General features: G+C 41.9%; 2 protein-coding genes across 2 annotated transcripts in view; both read right to left on the bottom strand.

The window, feature by feature from the left end:
* Window positions 1-2,912: 2,912 nt before the first annotated feature.
* Window positions 2,913-3,891, bottom strand: LOC100517595 (olfactory receptor 52Z1P-like). Its single transcript, XM_003129519.3, has one exon. It carries the CDS (start codon window positions 3,867-3,869, stop codon window positions 2,913-2,915), a length of 957 nt encoding a protein of 318 aa, XP_003129567.3. The 5' UTR covers window positions 3,870-3,891.
* A 7,418-nt stretch (window positions 3,892-11,309) lies between these two features.
* Window positions 11,310-26,065, bottom strand: part of LOC110258217 (olfactory receptor 51G2-like) — a 96,972-nt gene continuing 82,216 nt past the window's right edge. The window contains exon 2 of the mRNA XM_084974989.1: window positions 11,310-14,759. Coding sequence (XP_084831115.1) covers window positions 13,759-14,715 — 957 coding nt within the window. The 5' untranslated portion in view covers window positions 14,716-14,759 and the 3' untranslated portion in view covers window positions 11,310-13,758. The remainder of the gene's footprint in view (window positions 14,760-26,065) is intronic.

Raw genomic sequence — 26,065 nt, 5'->3', positions numbered from 1 at the left:
TAGCTGAGTAGTATTCCACTGTGTATATGCACCACGGCTTCTTAACCCATTCATCTCTCAATGGACATTTGGGTTGTTTCCATGTCTTGGCTATTGTGAATAGTGCTGCAATGAATATACGGGTGCATGGATCTTTTTGAATGAAAGTTTTGTCTGGATATATGCCGTGGAGTGGGATTGCTAGCTGGTATGTGGGTTCTATATTTACTTTTCTGAGGCACCTCCATCCTGTTTTCCATAGTGGTTGTGCCAATTTACATTCCCACCAACAGTGCAGGAGGTTCCCTTTTCTCCACACCCTCACCAGCATTTGTTATTTGTTGACTTACTAATGATGGCCATTCTTACACGTGTGAGATGGTACCTCACTGTAGTTTTAATTTGCGTTTCTCTGATAATTAGTGATGGTGAGCATTTTTTCATGTGCCTGTTGGCCATTCATATGTCTTCTTTGGAGAAATGTCTATTCAGGTCTTTGTCACTCTATGCAGATGACATGACACTAATATAGAAAACCCTAAGGACTCCACACAAACACTTCTTGAACTGATGGATGAATTCAACAAAGTAGAGGGTATAAGATTAACGTTCAGAAATCAGTTGCATTTCTGTATCTGGAACAATGAAATTTTAGAAAAAGGAATAAAGAACTGCAATACCTTTTAAAAATTGCACCCCCCACAAAAAAAATTAAATACCTAGGAATAAACTTGACCAAGAAGGTGAAAGACTTATATGCTAAGCATTATAAAACATTCATCAAGGAAATTAAAGAGGATTCAAAGAAATGGAAAGCTATCCCATGCTCCTGGATTGAAAGAATTAATATCATTAAAATGGCCTTACTACCCAGAACAATCTGCAGATTCAATGCAATCCCTATCAAATTACCCATGACATTTTTCTCAAAACTAGGGCAAACAGTCCTAAAATTTATATGGAATCATAAAAGAGCCAGAATTGCCAAACAAATCCTGAGGAACAAAAACCAAGCAAGAGGGATAACTCTCCCAGACCTCAGACAATATTACAAAGCTACGGTAATCACGACAGTGTGATACTGGCATAAAAACAGACATACAGACCAATGGAACCGAGTAGGAACTCAGAAATAAACCCCGACACCTATGGTCAATTAATCTTCAACAAAGGAGGCAAGAATATAAAATGGGGAGAAGACAGTCTCTTCAGCAGGTGGTGCTGGGAAAACTGGGCAGTTGCATGTAAATCAGTGAAACTGGAAAACACCCTCACACCACGCGCAAAATAAACTCCAAATGGCTTAAAGACTTAAGCATAAGACAAGACACCATCAAACTCCTAGAACATAGGCAAAACATTCTCTGACATCAACCATACAAACATACAAACATACAACCATACAAACTTTTGTCATACAAAAGACAATCTACAGAATGGGAGAAAATAGTTTCAAATGATACAACCAACTAGGGCTTTATCTCCAAAATATACAAAGAACTCATACAACTCAACTCAACAGCAAAAAAAAAAAAAAAAAAAAAAAACCAACTGAAAAATGGACTGGGGTTTTCTAAAACTCTAATCTCCCACTTAAACAGTCAATTAAAGTTTTTGAGTTTTAAAGGTGTATTGCTATAATATAACCTAATCTATTTACGATTTTTTTTTCCTATCAATTGGAAACTGACATTCTCCGTTAGGCAATTTCTGCCACTCCCTCCCCCTCCTCTTGCACACCCATCCAAGTCCCCTGTTACCTTCATTAAAGGGGAAGCTGGCATGGCCCTTGATTCAAGAACTGGATGCATCTCTGGTCTAAGCCTGTAATACTCAGCAAACTCTTAAGTGGATGACACTTATCTTACCTTCTCACTCTGAAAGAGATGCCTCCTCCTTCCTGCACTCTCTGCTCCATTTTGACTGATTTTTCTCTCGTGTCTACCTAGTGTCCCATCCACAATGATGGCTCTTAGTCCACAAGCCCTGACAGCTGACCCATTTTCTCTTACTTCCCTAACTCTGATGGTTGTTTTATTGTGCTCTTTGGCTACAGAATAACTTTTTTCCTACCCAAAGGAATTCCCTTGGCCACTTCACTAGTCAACATTCACCAGGATTGCTGTGTTCCCCACAACGCTGTAAAAAAGAAGGAAACCGGTTTTCTCACTAAATATGTCACATGATCATTTTTACGCTAAAGCTGCTCTCTGATGATGGCATGAGGTAGCTTGCAAGGAAATCTCTCTCGGGAGATTTTAAGCAGGAGACAGGTTGCTAACATTCTTCTGCTTTTAGCTTCCCCGTCAGAACACACTGGGTTTCTATCTCCTGCGCCCTGACACTTGGCATGAGCGCCAGAGAGTGTGCGCCTGACGCTGAGGTCTTGAAGATGAGATCCTCCAGGTCTCCTGCTCATCGGTATTTCTCTTCCCCATCTCACGCGGAGGGAGGTTCACTCCTCCTCTTTTCCATCTACAGGAAACCTCCGCACCCTACCTCCTTCCTCTCTGTCCTTCTTCTAGCTGGTGCCCACTAACAGAAGCACTTAATGACCGTAGGACTCTAGTGAAAGAAAAGAAAAACAATTTTCAAAAGGAAAGCATTTTATGTTATAAATGGCTAACTGGTTTCAACTACTCCATTCCAATTTTTGTAACTTCTACTTATTAAAAAAGGTTAATACGTTTTTGGCATAAGTTAAGCTTTTCCCACTGTACCACATTTAAATCAATTCCCAACCTCAACGTAACACTGCCCGTGTGCAAACTGGGTTTTATTGCTACATTTCTCAACATGATCTCATTTACCCAAATTTTACTGTTACTGATCTCTTAATGCCAGCATGATGTAAGATGCCCAGTGACATTTTAGGTTTTCTTCAATTAGTGGAGTTGTATACAAAAGTGAAGAACTAAGCCGTTTAGTCTACATCAGCAACATTTATTGGTCAAAGAGAAGACACGGGTCAATTTCTCCTGAATTTGCTTGGTCTTAGCTCCATAAATGACGGGGTTGAGAGCTGGTGGTATCACCACATAAAGATTGGCAAGGAGGATATGTACATGAAGTGGAATACTGTGGCCCCCAAATCGGTGAGCGAGGACTGAAAGAAAGGCCGGGGTGTAGAACAGTAGGATAACACACACATGAGAGCCACAAGTACTCAGAGCCTTGAGCCGGGCATCTTGCGAAGGAATTCTAAACACGGCACGGAGGATGAGGGCATACGAGATGATGATAAGCACCACATCCAGGCATATGGAAAACAGAGCCACAATCACCCCATAGTAGATGTTGACTTTGATGCTGTCACAGGCGAGCCTGGCAATGCCCATGTGTTCACAATATGAGTGACGAATAACCCTTCTCCCACAGTAAGTAAGCCGATAAACCAGAAAAACCAAGGGGAAGCAGATGAGGAAGCTCCTAGTTACAATAGCAATGCCTACTTTTCCAATGACTGAGGGTGTTAGAATGGCAGCATATCTTAGTGGATGACAGATGGCTACATAGCGGTCAAACGCCATGGCCAGCAGGATGGCAGATTCTGCCACAAAGATGAAGTGGAGGAAAAACATCTGGCACACACAGCTACCAAAAGAAATACCCCCGTCTTGGAACCAGAAGATAGCTAGCGTCTTTGGTGTGGTGGCTGTGGAGAGAAAGATATCTGCCAGAGCCAACATGGAGAGGAAAAGGTACATGGGTTCATGAAGACGGCGCTCAGTGGAGACCAGGAATAACAGGAGGGCGTTGCCTACGACAGCAACTATGTACATGGAACAGATGGGGATAGAGATCCAGGTGTGTGCCTCTTCCAGTCCCGGGATCCCAGTCATGGTATACCAGATGTCTCTAAGGCTGGTGTCGTTGGAAGAGGCTGTCATCCTTTACTTGGTCCTCTGATACTGAGCCCTGGGGAGGGGGAAGACAGGGAGGGAGAGGGAGAGGGAGACGGAAAAGGAGAGAGAGAGAGAGAGAGGGTGTGAATTACAGAGAATCAGGTTATTTCACCGGATGGAGTGTGACCCTTGGCATCGCAGTGGTGCCTTAAGAAAGCACAGTAACCAGCAACGCTTCAAAGGTGACGAGCCACACAGGCTTTACTGACATGAATGTTACCACGACTGTTAGAGCTCGTGCCTCAGGTAACGATAATGGTAAAACAATAGCAGCAGCAAACACTCAGTGGGTCTGGGCTTTGGTCCAGCACCACGGTCAATGCACCACCCGTCCTGACAGCATCACACGAGAAAACTTTTCATGATCTCACACCTCTTACACTTTTCGTCCGACGGGTCCTTTCTGGTGACTAACAACACTCTTTCCTGGAGCTCCCGAAACAAACTGTTCAGAAGACTGGGTGGCTTTTTGGGGATACCGCTTTTTTGGATACCGCTAAATCAGTAGCACCCATGATGCCTCTGATTTAATATGAAAACGTTCATCATCAAATGAAAAGGACTTAGAAAGAGAAACAGGAGTCCAGGCAGTCCCTACTCTGCACACCGCATGACCAACCTGATACTGCGCATGTCCAAACCATGTTCTCTCTTTGCATGGTCCCAGGATGCACGTGCTTCCGTTAAACAGATGCCCTGCAAACCAAGGACTCACAAAACATGGCTCTGACGTGGCCGGCGGTGCCCACTCATCGTCCCCACCCAAGACACCCTTCCTCCTACTCCCTCTGGCCTGCATTGCTCCTTTTTTCTCTTCTCATTTATTCCTTCCAGCTTGTGTTCAAATATGTGCCCCTTCCCTTTTTTTCCTTCATTTTTTGCTCCAATTTGAATATTATTTCCAGAGAAGAGAAAAAGGCAGCTCATAGATAACAAAGTAACAAAAAATGAGTTTGAAACACTCAAGAATTAAACATGCAAGAATTCAATCAGCTGGTGAACATTTCTTTAAGGTCACTCTGTTGATAACACTATGATAAAGAAGGAACCAAATATAAACTATAAATACCCGCTATTTCAAGGGTCTCCTACTCTTGGGAGGATCATGAAACAGGGACACAAACAACCACCCCTCAGAGCAGATCCGGATGAAGTGATGGCAGACACTCGATCCCACGTGTGTAACACAGACGATGCGTGACACTGAACCGAGGGACAGTGCGAAGATCCGTGGACGTGTGGCCATTAGAGCTATCTTTCAAAAAACACTATCCTTTCAAGAGGCTAACTTTGGAAAGAACAAGCAAGAAAGGCCAAAAGCTAAAATAAAGAAGTAAATCACTGTAAAATGCAAGTCATCTAGCGTATTGAGGGCTTAGAGACGCGAGAGACAGGACCGAGCAAGTAGATGGTGCCTTGAAGACTAATTCACTTCGCTGTACACCTGAAATACAACACTATAAGTCAACTCCACTTCAATAAAAGTCAATGTAAAAAAGAGCTTTAGACGTTAAAGACTTTGGGGTTAATTTGCTCTATGAAGAACTGATTTATTATTCAATAGTATTTACGGAGCCTATGACATTTTACCAATGTTTTAAGAAGACGTCAATATGATCAAAATTTAAGACTTATCTTTTCAGGGAAGTCTGTGATGGTGGACAGTATGTTTACTATTTTTACCTGCTATTTCCCAATAGCACAGCGATACAATGCCTGATTACATATTTTGTAATATTCTTCACCAATACATCTTAATTCCCATGATGGCTATTTCTTTAGGATCTAGCATAATACATTTTTTGCTAAGTAGATATGGTTTAAAATGCAGCAAAACTGATTGAAATGAAGGAATATAGCTATCTGGAATTGCTCTAGGAAGCTTTTGCAATGGGCCAAAGCAACTAGGAATGTGGCCTTGACAGTACAACAGGGCATAGAGAAGAAGGGTGTTTAAAAAACAACAACAAACAATGAATAGAGACTTCCAGGAGATAGCTTATATGAGGAATAAATGAGAGATAAAATATTTTCAGACATCATGTCTGGAATAAATAGTGATACCATTAACCAATATAAAAAGGTAAAACAGGAGGTGCAGGACTCAGAGGAAGTTAGCGCAATTATTCTGGAAGCATTCCTGTAGGAAGTGTCGATGGCACTACTGAGGAAGTAAATCTGGCTGAACGACTCTGACCTGCTCGGTGCCCTAGGAAGAGACCTGGACCAGGCACGAGGCTCTACCTGAGCAGCAGCCTCAGCTACGCCACCAGCCTGCAGGGACCTTGGCACAGGCGTTTCCTCCCTCTGAACTCTCTGTCCATTCTAGGCTGGAGTGAAATTAGCTCACACTTACCTTCTCTTCGAGATACAAAATCTACAAAAATGGACCTGGGGCTCAAAGCCCTTCCAATGAAAAAACAAAAAAAATCAGGCTGTATATTTCAGTTCGGTTGTAATTTAAGTCATTTTACTGGATGGAAAAAAGATAGAATGAAAAAGAGAGGAGCTCTGGGCATTAAGTCCCTCCCTTAGTTGTGTCTTAACCCACAGTCTGTGTGATCACAGCAGTCGCCTTCAATCACGTCGGCTTTTTAATACGAAGACCACCACCAAGCCCCTGCTTTATTTATACTGTTAAATTAATCTGAGTTCATACCCTGTGTCAACTACTTTATGTAATCTGATGCTCACAAAATACCGTTTACTTCTAACAATAATGACCCAACCAAACGGCTGCTGTAAGGGTCTCTGTTCACACGTTAGGCATCTACGGCATAAGCAGGCTGCAGAGCTTGTCCAGGGTCACAGCTAGTGTCTAACCAAGCAGAGGTTCAAACTCAGCTGGTCTTGCTCGAACACTCCATGCTTCTAAGACACTGCTTCAGTCCCCATTTGTGAGCAATTCCTTCTCTAAACTTAGGTCTTTGATTTCCTTGATGCCATTATATTCCGGTTTTCCTGCTACGTGTTCACAGCCCGCGGCTTGTTTCCAATGCTACCGTTATTATTATTACTATGTGCAGTGTTGTTCTTCGTATTATTACTTTTTATTCGGTTCTACTTCCAAGTTGCTGCGTCGAGAGTAGGACGTCCAGTGAAAATGTCAGGTCTTCGTTAGCATCTCCTACAACTTGGGGAAGTTCGAGAGGACGGTGTCTGATCCCAGAGGGAAAGTGCTGGATGCGTCACAGCGGAGAAGAGCAGTGGGAAGCGACCCTCAGGAAGACGGGTGCTGAACAGAAGGGAAAGAGTGACTGAAGCGGAAGAGATACTGGCAGCTTCCTCTCTCACTACAGGTCTGCACTCAGGATTCCCCATTTAAATCTGTTTCCTGTGCCTCTGCCATTCCCGTTCCTTGCAGAGGTACTGAGCATTCCACGTTTTAAATGCATGTCAACGAACACATCAAAACACAGTCCACAGAGACACAGAAATGAGCCGATTCTGAAAACCAGCTTAGGTATCAACTCAACCACGTTCATAAAACAAGCAGAGATGGCACGGTCCTCAAAGTCCACAACGGGGCTTCCTTTCCCACCGTCAGCCATCCAGCTGTGTTCTAAGAAACATCCAGAACCCCAAGAGTTTCTATTATACTTCCCGTCACTTCCCTTTCTCCCTCATATGCACTGCTTACATCCATCAAAGCATCACGCACAGCCGTGGGATCACACACACCCACTGTGTGCAGGAGATGCCGCAGTGAGCCAGCTGATCTGAAAAGCCCATCACGCTCGGAGATAATCAGAGCCCTGTCAGACACGTGCGATCCAACAGGGCTCGTGGGTTTGTTACTTACCAAGCAGGAAACGGCACTAAATGCTCTCCTTTGAATTTTTTTCCCTCCTTCTCCCCAGTTGTTTGTATCTCTGTCTGCCCTTAGCTTGTGATTCATATTTTATCATTTCCATTTTCTTTACTCCCCCCAATTCTATCCTGTTTCAACGAGATAGACAAGCACACTGCCCCCCAAACCCCTTGATATAAATGAAAACTACCATCAGAGTCTCCTGAGATGCTAGCTCTCACCATCCCATGAAACTGGCTTCCACGCTCACTACACCTAGCCTTGTGTCTCAACTTCTTTTCTCTTCTGGATGACAGGGGGCAAAGCCCTTCTGCACTAAATTGTTCCAAAGAGAATTTTAACTGGCAAGCTGAAAGTGGATAAAGAAAACCACACAGAAACCTGTGAAGTAGAACATAAATGACCCTTCAACGGACCGTTCATTAACCTGTTATCCCGTTGATAACAAACACTGTTTCACAGGCACGGGACGTGCCTCCATCCCCAGCCTTGCATCTGCTTAAGTCATGGCCGGGGGCAGGTGCTGTAACATGGGCATACATTGCAGGAAAATAATCACGAAGTCCCTGTCCCTGGACCAGAGGGGACCTGCTCTGCCATCTGGGGCTCCCCGGACCCTTGCAGAACTCAACAGCCCCTCACGCCGTCCCACACGGAAGGCCAGGTGCTCACTAGGTCCTCTGTTCCGCAGCTGCAGACCCACAGATGTCCCGCAAGCGAGGCTGTCTGCCCTTGACCAAGGTCCCTGGTGCTGCCTCCGAGGCTGGTTCTTCAGTTTTTCCCTGTCCCAGGAGAACTAAATCCCAAGAGGAGCGGGGAATCCAGAAGAGTATCTGTGGCCTTCTGGGCCCTTGATTCTTTCATTAAGACCCACTGACTGGATCAACAGACTTACGGGAAGAGGGTACTTCTTAGACAGGCCTGGGGAATTAACAGTGGCCCTAGCGGTGCTGCAACCCACGCTGAGACGGCTCTGAGAGACGCAAACACGTCACAGAAATACAGTGTGTTGTTGAGGTTTCCACTTGTTAAATGCATGAATTTTTGTGAGAGCTGTAGGGTCTGTTTTGTTTGTTTGTTTTGCTGTTGAGGGAACACACTTCTTAAGAATTTATTATCTCCTGAAAATTAGCACAAAATCCATGGAGGTGGAAAGATAGAGCAATTTATCATAAATTATCTCCAAGACCTTTTTTTTTTAAAATTTTTTTTTTATTTTCCCACTGTACAGCAAGGGGGTCAGGTTATCCTTACATGTATACATTGCAATTACAGCTTTTTTTAAATTAAATCTGAGTCAAACATAGGCACATAAAGCAACATACAACCCTGCATCCTTGATAACTGTTTCGTATAGGAAGGGAGACCTGCATGGGGGAAATTAGCCTTTCGTATGAGCTGCCACAGAACGTCTCAAGTTTAAAACACGTTTCTGATGTGCCAGTTCTTTTGAAACCACGATGATTTCTGGTATTCTTACTTTTCCACTGACACTAGAGTCTTGAAGTTTCACCCGCACTTATAGTAAGAAATCCAGCTAAAAATTAAATGCAGGTTTGCCTCGGTCAAATCTCATGCTCTTCTTAGACAGCATTTGTATTAATAAAAAAAACTAGAGCAATGAAGTAAAAAAAAGAGCTTCTCCAAAGAATACAATCATTCAAAGGTAGAACGTTTTCAGGTGTAATTTATTGTTTTTTATATGTGAAATACCAGGCAAGCCGTTCAGGCGTGATGAAGTGTTTTACAGTGCATGGAACAGATCCCACACCCAGTGACACACCAAGAATATTGAAAAAAGAAGGAGGAAGAGATTATTTTCTGGGTGTTGAACTACTCCTTTTGGGACAGCTGAGGATGGTTTTACTACAATCCTTATGGAAATATGAGATTCCGCTTTTCGTTGTAAATTTAGATCAGGAAATATATTTCTAAAGGTTCTCCCACTTTCACTTCTGTTTCTCATCTCCAGAGTTCACATCACTTACCTATGAGCCTCGTTTCAATCCAAATAGCTCCACAAATATTTTCTATATGAGAACCCCTCATATTTAGCTATATGACTCAAAGTTGGTTAAAAGTAATACATTTATCTGAACAAAACTACAATGAAAAAAGACACAAAACACCCCTATGTTCATAGCAGCGTAACAGCCAAGACACGGAAACAACCTAAATGTCTGTCAACAGATGAACAGATTAACAAGATGTGTGATACACACACATGAACACAAACAGGAATATTACTCAGCCAAGAAAAGAGGAAACAATGCCATTGCAGTAGCATGGATGGACACAGAGATGACCATACTAAGTGAAGTCGGAAAGAGAAAGACAAACACCATAGGCTATCACTTACATATGGAATCTAAAATAGGACACAAATACATTTATCTACAAAGCAGAAACAGACTTGAGAGAACAGACGTGTGGTTGCCAAGGGGGAGGGAGTGGGAGGCTGGATTGGGAGCTTGGGATCAGCAGATGCGAACTGTTACGCACGGAATGGATGAGCCACAAGGTCCTACTGCAGAGCAGGGGACTGTATTCCACACCGTGTGATAAACCACAATGGAGAAGAATATAAAGAAGGATGTGTGTGTGTGTGTGTGTGTGTGTGTGTGTGCATATGTGTGCACACACATGTTCATATATGTCTGCAGCATTCTTCTGTATAGCAGATATTAACACAACACTGCAAATCACCTATGATTCAGGAAAACAAATTTGAAAATAAGTTATTTATATTATTACACAGATGTTTATTGTCTTTGATGAGTTTGAGATATTGAGATAGAGAAATATTCCAAACAAGAGAAAAGAAGTTTTGTTTTTACATCCCTTATTTAAATTTGTTTTTATTTAATGATTCTTTCTCTGAAACCACCATAACCTAAACTTCCTCTGACACAGAAATACTGTGAGAGATTAAAGCAAAAATATAACAAAGCACTGTACCTAAACTTTGCCCTCTATGTAATGCATATTTAATTTCTCGTTATATCAAATTGGATTTCACATTTATTTGATGATAAGCATGTATGGATTAAACTAAAAGCAGGACTCTGTAATTTATTTGCTATGTATCCAGGGAATATAATGACTCAATGTGCCTCAATCTTCCCATCTGTGAAAAGGAGTAATAATGGTATCTACTTTCTAAGGACATTGCAGGAAGAAATGTGCTATGTTACCCATAACTCATCGAAGACATTTACAAAATGTCTGGTATACGCTCGATAAATATTAACCAATACATTACCATCCAGACATATGACAGGGGACAAGGGCCAAGCCAGGATGTAAAGACACATATGAAAGAAGAAATTCTTTGTTAATCAGACAGTAACAGCAAAGGTGACCAGAGAATAATGTGGTTGTTCTTCAGTTCAAAGGCATATGAAGAGTTCCCTTTTAATAAAGGTTTTATATTTTTAAATATAAAATCGTGTATTTGTAAACGTTTACAAGGGTTCAGACTAGGTTCTATAAATACCATATATCAAATTTATCTGCTCAATATTGTCCCTGCAGATCAAGGAAAGGCATCAAATTATTTATACATGCTAATGGTGTTTCAAAAGTAGCCAAGTCGTACATTATTATTCCATTTATTTATTTATTTATTTATTTATTTATTTTGGCTTTTTGGGCCACAATGCAGCATAAGGAGGTTCCCCTGCTAGGGGTCGAATCAGAGGTACAGCTGCTGGCCTAGGCCACAGCCACAGCAACGCGGGATCTGAGCCCCACCTGCAGCCTACACCACAGCTCAAGGCAACGCCGGATCCTTAACCCACTGAGCAAGGCCAGGGATCGAACCTGCATCCTCATGGATAGTAGTCAGATTCACTTCTGTGGTGCCATAACGGGAACTCCTCCATTCATTTTTACATCAAGCTGTGTGTGCATTAATTGATGAAACTTTGCTGAGATAACGGTCATGTATCACCTCTGTCCTGTGTTCCTTACTCGTCCCTATGCGCCTCCTCATGTCACTCAGCCCACACCCATTTTTGCATCTTCAATATGCCGCACATTAGCGGTCAGATGAATCGACAAAGTGCCATCATTTTGGTAATTACTACCTGGTGTAGATGAAAAGACAGGAATAAGTCTGGGATACTTAATGCACGTAAATAAAGGGTCCGTTCTACTTCCGAGTAAAACATGCCATTAAGTGGCTTCATTATTTAATTTATAAGAAATGTGATGGAAACCAAAACAACAGGCCACAGATTCAACGGAAGGATCTCAGGAACCCAAGCTTCAGCAAGCAGGGCTGCCATGGTCCTTTTTCTTCCTGAAGCAACTACTCTTCTCTGTGTTGATCTTGTTTCGTGCCCACTTTTTCCTAACGTGGCTCCAACTCCCACGGAACTAGAGGAGGTGATGAGACGAGGGGGGTCCTTGCCGTGCTCCACAGAGAAAGGAGACTCCTTCGCCCCAGCTCTAGGAGAACATGCGAAGGGGAACGTTTTCTTCAGGCTCAGGTCTCCAGCTAAAGGATCCAGGGAAGGATTTATTAGAATATTGACATTACTGGTCTCAACCAGGCGACAGAGTGAGCTAAGGAGGTGCTCAAAGGAAACGCGTCTCCTTTGCTCAAACAATAGAACCGCCACTGAGAAATGGACTCCACTTCCCTACAGTCGTGCTTAAGGTGTCAGAGTTAAGAGCTTTTGACTGGAAAGACTCAATTAAAATAGTAATTTGGGTCTTAAAAGGTAGAGAAACATCTTAAGAAGCAGAATCGCATTCTCCACTAAGACAGAATTTTATATCGTGAGGTTATTCATTATATTTCTCAAGGAGCTATCAGTAAGCAAAGACCATATATATATTTTTTTTCTTTTTTAAAACTCCTTCTATTCTGATAATACCTTACAGAGGATAGCTAAGTCAATGTCTTTGAGATCGATTTTAAACTTTCACAGTCTTTTTTTTTCATGACCTTTTCAGTCTTACAGGCAGAAGTTCCTAATAAACCCGGCCTTTGCTGACTTACTTTCCTCTGAATTCAAATAGCAATGCAAACCAAGTCCTCAATTCACTAATTACATTTGGTTGCATGGTCTGCTGTAGATTCCAGTCGTGGAATGCAAACGATACGAAATTATAGTTATGCCTTCTGGATGACGCCGATGCCTACTAAGTATGCCAAACAACATTAAAAATATCTTCAGATTGGTTACTTGAGCTAGCGTTTAGGAATTCATGAAAACTTTCTTAACGTAGTACGAAATTCTCGCTAAAGCTACCACACGTCTGTTCATTGTTCTCGGCATTTAAGGCTCCCTTTCACTGGGGTCTCCTGTGCTGACCCAGCAGGACAAGTAGTCATTTGTTTACAGGTCTAACTTCAAGAGTGGACCCCTGGAGAGAATAAACAAATTCCTTTTTGCGCTTGGAAAGTTAGGGAAAGGACATGCAGGCTTGTTCCAGAAATCCAGATATAACCTCAGTTGGAATGGTAAAAGCAATGGTAGCAAGATGAGTAGGAATATTCGTTTCTCAGATTCTTATATCCTATTTCTTTTCAGACGGCTCCTTTATTTCTTGTTAAAAACCAGCATAATCAGATAGGAACCAGTATTCCAACAGTAAGAAATAGTCAGAAATATGAAACACAGAGTCATAAATTTAGCATCAATTACACAGTTTATAATGCCTTAACTGAAACAACGGAGGCAGTTAAGAATCAGGTGACAGCCCGTCGTCCCCACACCATCAGCCCCGCATGGATCTTTCACAGCACAGACCAGACTCAGTCCAGCAGCGGGACAAGGGGACTTCATCCAATTTACACACGAGAACACTGACCTTATGTTTCGACAGCCGTGTCTCCTTAACCACCGCTGAACAATTACCATGGTCGCAGCTACGATCACTTATTTGTCTGCTGCTTCTCTCTCCCTTTGTCGTTAGATTAGGCACTTCTTGGGGGGAAGACCTGAGTATTTTTTATATTGCAACTCACAGGGCCTCACACATTTTTTGGCACATAGACGATCCTGAACTGCGTTTTTCAATCGGTTATCTGTTCTGCTAACAGAGAAAATCTCATTCTCCAGCAACGACACGTTGCACCCCAAATCGCTTGCGCAGCGCAGCCTGGATCTGCTGGGATTTGAGACTGTAGACAAGAGGGTTGAGCAGCGGTGTCACGAGCAGGTAGGCGTCGCTCATGGTGGAGTAGAGGACTGGGGACGTGTGGTGGGTGTACCAGTGCAGCACGGCCAAGCTGAGGAGGGGCAGGTAGAACACACACACTGTGCACAGGTGACACGCACAGGTATGCAGTGCCTTCCAGGTGCGGCCTGGAGGCCCCAGCTTCAGAAGCGTGCCCAAGATCTTCACGTACGAAGCAAGAATAAAGACAGCATCCACAGCAAATGTGCAGAGTACAAACGCCAATCCATAGGCGCTGCTGACAGAGACATCCCCACAGGCCAGGTTCAGCACATCCGGGTAGTAGCAGTAAGAGTGGGAGAGACCAGTGGCCCCACAGAAAGGAAAGGCCCTAAGGACAAAAGGCAGAGGGGCCAGCAGAGTGGCACCTCGGATGAGAGCAGCTCCGCTAAGCCAGGCCACAGTGTGGCGGGTTAGGATCCTGGTGTAGTTCAGTGGAGCACAGACGGCTACCAAGCGGTCAAAAGCCATGGCCACCAGGACTCCAGATTCCACGGAGGAGAGGGTGTGAATGAAGAACATTTGGCTTAAGCAGGCATCCAGGCCGATGCGGCGGACGTCAAACCAGAAGATGGCCAAGACACTGGGCAGCGTCGACAACGAAAGGCCTAGGTCAGTGAGGGCGAGCACGGCCAAAAAATAGAACTGAGGCGCATGGAGGTTCTGCTCCGCTCTAACCAGGATGAGCAGAAGGGCATTGCCCGCCAGGGCCAGGGTGTACAGGAGACAGAAGGGAATGGAGATCCAGATGTGGGCAGCCTCCAGACCAGGAATGCCAAGCAAGGAGAAGGTGGGCCAATTAGAAGCAGAGTGATTGAAAGCCAACATGACACCATGTAGGGAAGACTGCAATCCAAGCCGTTTTCTGCTCTCTAAAGGAGAAATCTCACGTCAGGAGGCTTGAAAACCAAGTGAGAAGTAGAAAGACTGCGGATACGCAGTTGTAAAAGTGAGCTGTGGGAAACAGAAAGTTGAGCTTATATTCATAACTTCATAATTACTCCTCTTGATATGCAGATGGCAAGTAAGCCCATGAAGAGATGCTCAGCACCATTACTTACTCGGAAAACGTAAATGAGACGTACAAGAAAGCACTAGAAATGGCTTAAAAGGACTGAAAACACCACATGTCGGTGAGGACGGGGAACAGCTGGAATTCGGATGGGATGCACGTGGCACAGACTCTTTGACATCTGTTTGGTGGCTTCATATAAATCACACACACACACACACCCCAGACAGTTACCGTTACCCACCAGCGGTGTAACTTCTAAGAATTTGCCCAAGAGAAATAAAAACACATGTCCACACACAGACTTGTGCACAGTTAGTCAAAGCAGCTTTACGCATGACGGCCAAAAAAGGAAAGAAACCAAATATAATCCAATACTGAACGAATAACAAAACTGTGAAGACTCGTATACTTTAAATTAAGAAGGAAACCACGACTGATGGAAGCAACAGCATGAATGGGTCGCTGCTGCTCTGAGAAAAAAAGATGTACAAAACCCCAACACTGTGTGACTGCATTGGCATATGAACGCCTAGAAAAGACAACGTCAGTGACAGCTCATCGGAGATTTCAGAGGTGAACAGGGAGGAGGAAGAGACTGGCTACAGACAGGAACCAGCTCCTCGGGAGATGAAAACGCTCCGTATCATCCCTGATGCACTCATCACATGACTGTATGCGCGATTTCCAGCTCATCAAACGGTGGTCCGTTCAAACACACCCTTTAGAGCAGCTTCCTCATCCCTTCCTTTCGACTCACTTATACAGGACACGCGACTCTGGTTTGTGAAATACCGTGTCCCCATCACCAGAAACTGATTCTACCTGAGGTGGTTACCAGGCTATTGTACGTCACACATCCCCTTATTTGATCCTCTCTAAATGGTCCACATACGACACAGGAAGAAAAAAATGAACTCTACGCAGTTTTTTCCAACAGTGTCTCTTTCATTTTTTCTCCATTTAAAAGAACTCCGACTCTAACAATTATCCTTTTCCTTAGAAATTTAAACCATGCCTTCCGTATTTCTCATTGGCTGACGATTCTGCTGCTTCTGTTCTGATTCACATAAAATTTCTGAGCAATTTTAATACTCTCAAACCGCGTGAACGCCCAGATTTTCACACGCAATCCAGATGCCTTTTCTGAACATGAGTTCAATAGATCCACTGATACCTCTACCCCGCTGCTTCACAGGAAAATCAAATACAAACCCTGAGCATAAACGTCAGTGCAGCCCTTCCCAATACTGACAGCTTTTTCTTGTGTTTTATTCAGAATTTTTTCTTCTTTTTTGTCTGTGTCCATGGCATGCAAAATTTCCCGGGCCAGGGACCAAACCTGCACCACAGCAGTGGCCTGAGCCATAGCAGTGACGATGCCAGGTCCTTCCCTGCCAGGCCACCAGGGCACTCTCAATCTTACAGTTGCTACTGTAGTGATGAAAATCAAAGGGTCAGAAGGCCAGGCTGACTGAGTTCAAAGGCTGGCCCTTTTCTCACCAGGCGTGTGTTTTCAGCTAAGCTCTGTCTCTGTGCTTACAGCCCTCTTTGTAAGATGAGGAGAGCAGTGTATATGTTCCCTCGGGTTCAAATGAGAAATGACTAAAAATAATGACTGTGTATATATATATGTATTTATATATTATATATGTGTTATAATATGTGTGTTTTTAGGTGCTGTTTAACTACAGGCAGTTATTATTAAATCTTACTGTTAAATCTTCATTTAGTCACTATTATTTTAAAACAGACTCTAGTCAGTCCCTCTCTGAAAGCTCTCCCTCAAGGACTTCCCCATAAATGCACTGCTCATACATTTTTCATAGTGACTTTCTAAAATGTCATCGTGACCATATTATACTCCTTTAAATGTTCCCCACAAACAACAAAATAAGCTTTAACATCTTTGGCGTCCTTATCATGAGGCACAAAACTTCTATGCTCTGGACACTGCATATTTCTCTAAGCTGATCACGCAGAGTCAACGCCTCCCTGTGTTCTGTGTTTTATTGCAAGAATTCTGTTTTTGTTCTTTTGTTTGTTTGTTTTTTGTCTTAGCCAAGCCCACAGGGTACAGAAGTTTCCAGGACAGGGATCAAACCTGCGCCACAGCAGTGACAGTGCAGGATCCCTAACCCACTGAGCCGCTAGGGAAATGCCTGTTTCCGCAACTCTGAAGATGCCTGGAGCGCTGCTCTTACACGTCCTCACTCTCTGTCACTTTGCTTAACACAAGCCCTCTGACTGGATGGTTTTAATCCTCTCTTTTTCTAACATACCTAGAGAGTTTCTATTCGGTCTTAAAAAGGATTCGAAATTAATACTGCGGCTTCTAGAAAATAGTCCCTGATACGTTCAAATATAATTTTTTAATTTAATTTGTTCCGTCATAGCAGGTTTACAGTGTTCTGTCAATTTTCTACTGCACAGCAAGGTGACCCAGCCACACACACATATGTTCATTCTTTCAAATAAAACTTTCTTCTTTGGTACCTTTTAATGCTTCTCTTGCTTAATGCATCCATAAAGTTTTGAATTTTTTTTAATTATATTTCTGCCCCATCAACTCATCTTCAAATACTTGAGGTTCCAAGCCTCTCTGTTTCTCTAATGAGATTTTTTTTTTGAAAAAACGTCATATGTATTATGATAAATTATTTATAAGTGAATGACTTACAAATGGTTGAGGCAAGTTGATATCAGTAACTCCCAGCTATATTTCTAATACATTTGTAATAATGATACTCTATTAAATATTGCTATCGTGATCAACTGCATGAGGCAGAGCAAAAGCACACAGCACACTGGCTGAAAGTTCCTTGGTCAGCATTTGTTTCTAACCTTTGATAGTACTCAGTTCAAAACAAGTGTATCCATAAGTAAATAGTGGACATTACTACATAAAATCCCACGTTGATTTCAAAATAAAACACTGACTGGTAGGAGACATGAGCGTATTTCTGTAAAGAGACCTCAGAGTACTTGCATGTTACAGATTCCAAATTGAAACTATAAATAAGTTTTACTAAAACCAGTGTATGAAGTCCATTATATATGAATGAGCTTATGCACACACGTATGCTTATCAAATGTCTCTCACATATTATTCACATATTTGAAAGCACTGCAAAAAAAGTGCATTACAGTTTATCAAACCAATGTCCCTGGTCAATAATTGTAGCCTAGCCATGTGTTGGATGAAGGAAAGAAGCAGCAGGGACAGAAAGAGGAGCAGAAAAAGATGATGATGCCGAGGAAAAGAAAAGGGGAGGAGAGAAACAGAGGGAGGGAGAAAGAAAGGAAGGAAAATTTTGGGAAGAAAACATTAAGGAGCAGTTGATGCTTATCTCCTCTTCATTTGCCAGTGGTAAAGTCAGTACATACTTCCTGGATCCTAGTACTTGAATTTCTATGTATAAACCAACCGAGTACTTAATGGTATATAAAAAATTGTACACATCTAAGTACTATATGAATACTCAGTGTGTTTGTGTATTTTTTCCCCTCAAAGCCCAACCAGAAGCCATGTTCTTACACAGGTTTTAAAAAGCTATCACTTTGGAGTTCCCTGGTGGATCAGCAGGTTAAGGATCTGGTGGTGTCACTGCTGTGGCTCTGGTTACTGCTATAGCATAGGGACTTCTAAATGCCAGGAGCACAGGAGCACAGCCGGGGGAGGGGGTGGGGGGGAGGTGTCATCTTGATTTAACTGAGAAATGCCCCTGGTGTCGGCAGGTTGGAATCACATAATACATCTAGTTATAAAAATAACCTATGTTTACACATAAGCACCTACATCGTCACTAGCTCTGCTTTGTTTATTTTATTGTCATTTTGTTTGTTTGGGTTTTTTGCTTGTTTGTTTGTTTTGGTCAAGGACAGGACCTAGCTTTAAATCCATCCTCACAACAGCTTCTGGAAGGCAAATTCTATTTCCCCTGCTTCCCCTTTGAACTTATGCTGTCTATGTTATGTTATTATGTTATACTACGTTGCACCAATTAGGTAATTTTTAGTGAGAACCCTTCTTGTGTCAGATACTGTATTCTAAGCATTAGAGTCAAACGTGTGAGAAATAAAGCAGCATTATGGAAAAACTTAATTATTATGGTTTAAAAATTGGCTTTGTCATTTTTGTCTTTATATGACCCAGAGGGTCATTTAATATTTCTGGAAAGAAATATTCCTTGTTGTAAAAATATATGTAATCATACCCGTCTTAAAGGGTATTTAGAAATATTAAACAGAAAAAAGTTTATTATAAGACAGAATTGGAAAACAAAATTTATATAAAAGTTACTGTAATGTATCAAGGTCTGATCTAGATGTATGAACCAAATTTACATCTATATCTAGATCACTTTATATATATATTAACTCTGGAATATGAAGAAAGGCTTCACTTGCAAGTTGGAATTTAAGAAGTCTGAAGAAGCATTAGCTGGGGAAAGCTGTATGTATTTTCTATGTTAAAAAAAAAATCTGCAAAATTACAGGGATTTAAAGAGAAGTTGGATCAGAAATACTGTGGCTGCCTAGCATCATTAATGGAGGGTTGCAGTTACACATCAATAAGTCTAAAGATACTAGCAGAACAGTTCTTCGCCTATGTAGAGTCGTCTTTTTTTTTTTAAACTGGGCGCTTGAAGTTTGGTTTTGAATGTTTATCTCTCAAAACCACGAATTCTCATTTGGGCATCTCGGAACTCATAAAAAAGACAACAAACATCACCAACAGGCACGAGCTCAAACTCGAAAAAAAACTGCTGTTTTCGGGGTCAGGTGGAGAGGGTCAGGAAAACCCTCCAAATCTGCAAACGCGTTTGATGCTTTCCATGCTTCAGTGTCTTAAAACAAAACACGCTGATTTAGTTAAATCTAATCCATGCTTGCAAACCATATTCATGAGACAGTGGTTTCAGGACTCAGAAAGCGATCAAAATCTAACTTAGGTAAACGGAATATACACATAAATCAACAAATATTCTTTAATTAGTCATGACTACAATAATTGTTTCTTAGAAGAAAACAAAAAGAAAATTAGAATGCATCGCTTATGAAACAGAGGCTTCTACAATTTAATCTCCAAATCTCACACATCCGGACACTGCCGCGAGCCATTCCTGTGGGTCCCTTTACCCTGGAAAGCTGGTTGTTAGTGCAGTAATTTTCTTGAATGGACATTGTCAGGTTCACAATGACCACGACAGTACTTATCTCTGAAGCGCTTTACTCACCATGCAATGAGGGACTCTTTCGCTTTCAGATGGATCTGGTTCAGAAGTAAGGTGCAATTCAGTGTGGAGAAGGAACCGGTTTGGTGCTTTACAAACCAAGAAAGGGTCTGGTAGGTGCCTGGAAAGCACTGCTGACATTTATACAGCCCTGGGAGTTCCAAACCATCACAGCCAAGGGCTTAAATTTATTCTCACCCCAAGGGATCTTGGAGAAGCAAGAGAGCGTATCTTCAGTATTGATCCATCTTAGGGCATCCTTCTGTACCAGAGAAACCAAAAGCCCCCATTCGATTGGAACCCAGTGGTCTGAGCCATGTCTTTCTTCAACATATGAAAAGCAAGTTGGAATGAAAGCACGTAAATACAAATGTTCTTAGATGATTCTGACTGTTTCAGAAATGTTAAGCTATTTTCATGACATAAAACAATAACTGACTGAAGGTATTTAACACATATTTGCACATGCACATCGTCCAAACTTAAAACATACGGAATTGTTTCGTGTCATTTTGGGGCAAAGACACCAATTCTTTTCCCCAGAGCTAACAAACCTGTCTAGAGTTATCTTTCTGAAGAGATAATTAAAGCGATTTAGTATAGGACATCAGACAGTGGCCCTGTACACCTGTTTTTCTCTCTCAAGAATGTATCAAAGGCATATCTCCTGAGAGTATAAAAATGTCCATGTTTTAAAAAGATACTTAATACTGCATAATACCAATGTAATGCAATGCTTTAACTATATCTGAATTTAAATTGTTTCTACTTCACCAGTATAAATACTGATGCTACCTTGGGACACATACTTTTGTGTATTTTTTTGTACATTTCTATAGGGGACAAGGCTCACGTTAAGTTGCTAGACCAAAGTATATCCATTTTATGTATTTAAGCCTTGTCAAGCTTCCTTTTAAAAATGTTAAATAAATTTTAAAACGCAGAAGTATAAAGATTTGCAAGCTTCTATTTTACACTTGTCAATCTCTTAAATTCCCAAACATGCTGGACTGAAGAAAGTACCTTATTATTTCCTTAATTTATATTGCTGTGTTGATTATTATCTTTATATTTTGGAAATTTGTACCTTTCTTTTGTACATTGCCTCACCAGGACTTTTAAAAAATTGAATGGATACTTTGAGAGGATAAAACAGAGGCAAGTCAATTGTTTTTCAGGAAATGAGTCCACGTAGGTACTCGATGGGGAACATTATTAAATCCTCACTCATAAACCAGGACCCCATTCACAGGACCCCTCAAAACCATTTTATATTTTTACATCCTGTCCTGATTCTGCCTCCATTGCGACAACATCATCTTTTTTTTTTTTTTTTTGGTCTTTTCTTGGGCCGCACCCACAGCATATGGAGGTTCCCAAGCTAGGGGTCTAATCGGAGCTGTACCACCAGCCTACACCACAGTCACAGCAACAAAGGATCCAAGTCACGTCTGTGACCTACACCAGAGCCACAGCAACGCCAGATCTGAGCCTTGTCTGTGACCTACACCACAGCTCACGGCAACGCCAGATCCTTAACCCCCTGAGCAAGGCCAGGGATCGAACACACAACCTCATGGTTCCTAATCGGATTCGTTAACCACTGAGCCCCAATGGAAACTCCATGACAAAATCATCTTAAATGATTACCCTGGGAATACTGCATGGTAAAACTCATCGCTATTGTCGTTTTTTGAAAGCAGTTTATTGCGATATAATTTAAATGTGGTAAATCTCAGCCTTTGAAGGGTCCCGGTTCTGGCCCTTAACAAATACGTATGCTTTAACCATACATCACTAGGTTCAGTCATGCCTGTTTCAATCACCTCTCAAATGCCCAGCAGGCAGCTTTGACGCACCCCTTTCCCCCCACTGACTCCAGGCCTTGGAAATAACTTCTATTATTTCTGCCTCTATGGTGTTAGTGTTTTCAGAATGTCATAAAAATGGAATTATACGGGATACAGCTATTACATTTTTTTCTGGTTAATATTATAATCTTAAGATTCATCCGTGTTGTTGCATGTGTAGGACATTCACTGATTTTTTTTTTTTTCTATCAAGTGATATAATAGTCCACCATGACTTGTTTATTCATTCACCGTTTGATGGATATTTGTGGTTTTGAGGTTTGGGCACTAACGAATAATTGGGTAGCAGGTGTATCAATGGACATGATTTTATTTTAGTTGGTTAAATATCTATGAGTAGGGAGGCCATGTCTCAGATACTATTATTCATTCTCACCGTCAATACAAATGCATGAGAACTGTTCCAAATTCTTTTGAGATTTTCTTTCGAGGTTTTATTTGCCCTAAAAGCTGAGTGGGAGCCTATGTTTTAATTTGCATCTCCTTAATGACTAATAATATTAAATATATTTTCATATCATACGTTTTCTCAATACCTTTGCTACTCAGCCAATCTACACCACAGCCACAGCAAACCTGGATAAACTTCTGGCACAATAGCTTAGATTTGGTGGAGACGACATGCTACATGAGGTGAAGGCTGCTTGGATGAACTAGCTGTGGTCCAAGTGCCCTAAGCTGTTTTTCCATGTGAGCAATCCATTATTCTCAACTAATTTTCACTTGCCCGGAAGAATATATTAAGTATTTGAATACATTTATTTTCAAGAAGTTAATGAAACAAATGGTAATGGTATGCATTGCGTGATAACTTTATCTTCTTGAGCAAGAATTTTCTTGCACACATACGAAAGCTGACACAAGTACCCTCAGTTCACTGTACACAATCTCTGTGGATCTGGGTGTGCTCAGCTCTGTTCATCGTCTCACTGAGAGAAACGGGGACTGCTCCATTTAGTAAAGCTGGAGGTGGACAGTGGAGGTTGCCTCATCCAACTCTGAAGTATATACGCTTTTAGTCCTTCTCAATGGCTCCTGGAGGTTAGATTTATGGTCAATCCTGTGATGCTCCTCTACACAGTCATGGCCACTGCTATGTCTCAAGTACTCAAAGCCACATCAGTTCACACAGTTGTTCAGTGTATATTCTGAATAGCGTATTCCTGGGTTTGAAAGGGTCAGTTTGACATTTAATGTCCTCTGTGCTAGGCCTTGATAGATCTGATAAATTAACAGAAGAATAAAAAGTAAGAATGAGAAAGACTCCTTTTTCTGGAGGTGATCAAACTCTATCAATCTGAACACCTCAGCTAAAAAGCTATCCTCACATTTTAGGAATCACTTGTATGGGAATATTTTCATCTTGTTTCCAATTCTTTGTTTAACTTATACTTTTTCCCAAGGTCATGGGTCCTCAATGACTTTGAGTAGAAAGGAAACTAACTATTTATTTTCATCTAAATCACAAACAAAATACAGTAAGTTGAGATTTTTTAATACAATGCACATTTCAATACGGCTACCTTCAATTAAACAAAAAGCAATGACCAAAACACCCTGAAAGATGACAAGCTACTTCTCCTTGAAGCCAGTGTGTTCCTCTCAGCTACTTTATTTTACACACATTGGTGGCTTCAGTCCCACAGTATTATTATGGAGACAGAAAGCCTCAGCTTGGGAAGAACCGATCACTATCACTGATCAACCTATATTTTCCCTGGAGTGATTTCTTTAGGATTGCTTCTCCTCCCTGGAAGAGAAAACATCAGCACTTTGCAATCAGGGAGGAAACGCTTTACCCATAAAGTTCTGACACATCCTAAGTATAACTTCAAAATTGTTCTGATGTGTATTTTGAGAGAGGAAGTGCTCTGGATCATAAAGGACCTTTGACCCCAGATTGTCCACGTGAATTCTCGGACGTGGGGCGATTACATTAGTTTATTTTTTGCTTATTCAAATATAACAATAATGTGTTAGGTTGATGATGTGAGGGGAACCTCCACTACACTTGTAAAAAAATAAGCAATAAAAGACACTTATTTAAATTCTCAAGTAGGACTCATCCTGACAAGCAGCTGCTACTGTAATTACAATGTCCCAGCTGAATTCATGGAAATGTGACCCCTCTTCTGAATGTTATTGCATCTGTGGATTTTGCCAGCCTGAAACACCATGTCTATCGTTTAATTTTAAACTTCATGAACAAAAAGAGCCCCTTGATACTCAGTTACATGTTTGTGCAAAGTGTGTGGTGTGTGTACGGGTAGGATGTGGGATAATGACAGAAAACATACATAGTTGGTCCTTGAGAATTCAAAGGTAATTTTTTAACTATACTTGATTGTCTCCTATCTTGAAACATATAATATGAATGAACAATAGGAGAGTTCAAACAGATGTCTGTGATGCAGTTGACTTTTGAGAAGCCCAAAATACAGGCTAGAAGAGAGTGAGCAACTCCCAAATGGAGATGCGGCATTTAGCAACAACTTCAGAGGGGCCTGGGAGGATACTAAATTTAACGAGTGATTTCCAACTTACGTGCTTCAGAAACCATCGAATACTTGGGCCAGTGTGGAGGATACCGTGGAGCAATAAACGGTAGACTCCGAATACACAGTGGATCCTCCCAGGAGATCACTGTCCTTAAGAGACAGCTGCATCAATAATAACAAGCTCGAACCAGGTCCCAGGAATTCTTGATTTTGAACGTGGAAAGAGACAGCTGCCCCTGCAGCAGGTTAGCAGCCCCTCTGCCCTGAGATGTCAGGTAAGAGGGAAGACAGTGTTTACCCAGATTGGAAAAAAAAAAACCCACTAAGAGTAAAGGTATTTCGGGTACATTGGCGAGTAGAGAACCTCTAGCCCATAGCACAGGAATTACGGAGGTCTGGATGCATTTCTTTCTGTCTGATTTGTTTCTGTCAAGAACCTGAGCTGTTGGGACAGGGCTACTGAGCCAAAGGCAAGGAGACTGAGTGTGCTCCTGACAGGAGAAGCGGTCTCACGGCCGTGTGGTCACTGACGGGTGTTCAGCCCCATCCCTTGACAGGGTCTCCCTTGGTGACTAGAATGCAGATTCTGGACATTTCGAAAAACCCGTGGATGAGAAAAGGACTTGCGACGATATCTGACGCCAGACCCTTAGCTCTTGCAGCCGCGCTGATTTGCATGAGCAGAGTCCTCTCTTCTCCAACAAAGAGTGAGCTTCCTAGTCCTTCTCTCACCTTCTCTACTTTTTTACAACAAAATTCAAGATTTTTTTTTTTAAAAGCCGATACAGCTTCTGACACTAATTCCAACTTTCTTTTAAAAGAGAATGTGTAACATTGCATTTGATGCCTTCTTCTTACTTCTGAAAGTCTCATCCACACTGACCCAGGAGGTTCTGAAGAACTGACGATCCTGCCGAGTGGAAACCTCGGACAGAATCCTTGTCTCTCGCCCTCGATACAGGAAAAGGCAGTGAAACTTTAAAAAAAAATTTGTTTTGTTTTGTTTCTTTTTTCTAAGAACCTTACCCTCAGCAAAGATTAGATTTGTAGGGAAATTAGAACAGGGGCAGCTGGGAAGTATTCATGCCACACAGTCAAGGTCTGCATGCTCCAGCCAGGGAATGAAGGTGGGGAGAGCGCATCTCAACAGGGGCCCAGCACCCATAGGAAGAATGACATTAGCGAGTGGGAGCCGGTGAGAAGGGCGACAATTTGCATATGCAAATATTTGTAAGGCTCATCATTTGTGGGGAGGAAGAGTATGTGTGCAGTGCCCATTTAGTTTCAAAAACGCAGAATACGGTGAGTGATGGACTCAGAACAAAGTGTACTTTGTTCTCTGCGGGAAAGAGACTCAGCGCCCACAACTGACTCTTTCTGGATAAATGAGTTTGAGCGACACAGACCATGAAAACAGTCTCATCTCTGACATAAGGATACTGTGTTTGAACGTTAAACAGACGTCTCGCCCCATCAGTAAATACTGCTAATCGTACTCTATTAGACCACTGCTGCAATATTAAGTTTAAGACCAGGCATATAGGAAAAATAACTGACGTT

Source organism: Sus scrofa, chromosome 9, assembly GCF_054392235.1.
Source record: "Sus scrofa isolate SSC_HxYL_T2T_F1_AM1 chromosome 9, Sscrofa_HxYL_maternal_Yorkshire_Landrace_v2.0, whole genome shotgun sequence".
NCBI lineage: Eukaryota > Metazoa > Chordata > Mammalia > Artiodactyla > Suidae > Sus > Sus scrofa.
Note: the sequence above shows the minus strand (reverse complement) of the source record. Positions and strands in the feature narration are given on the sequence as shown.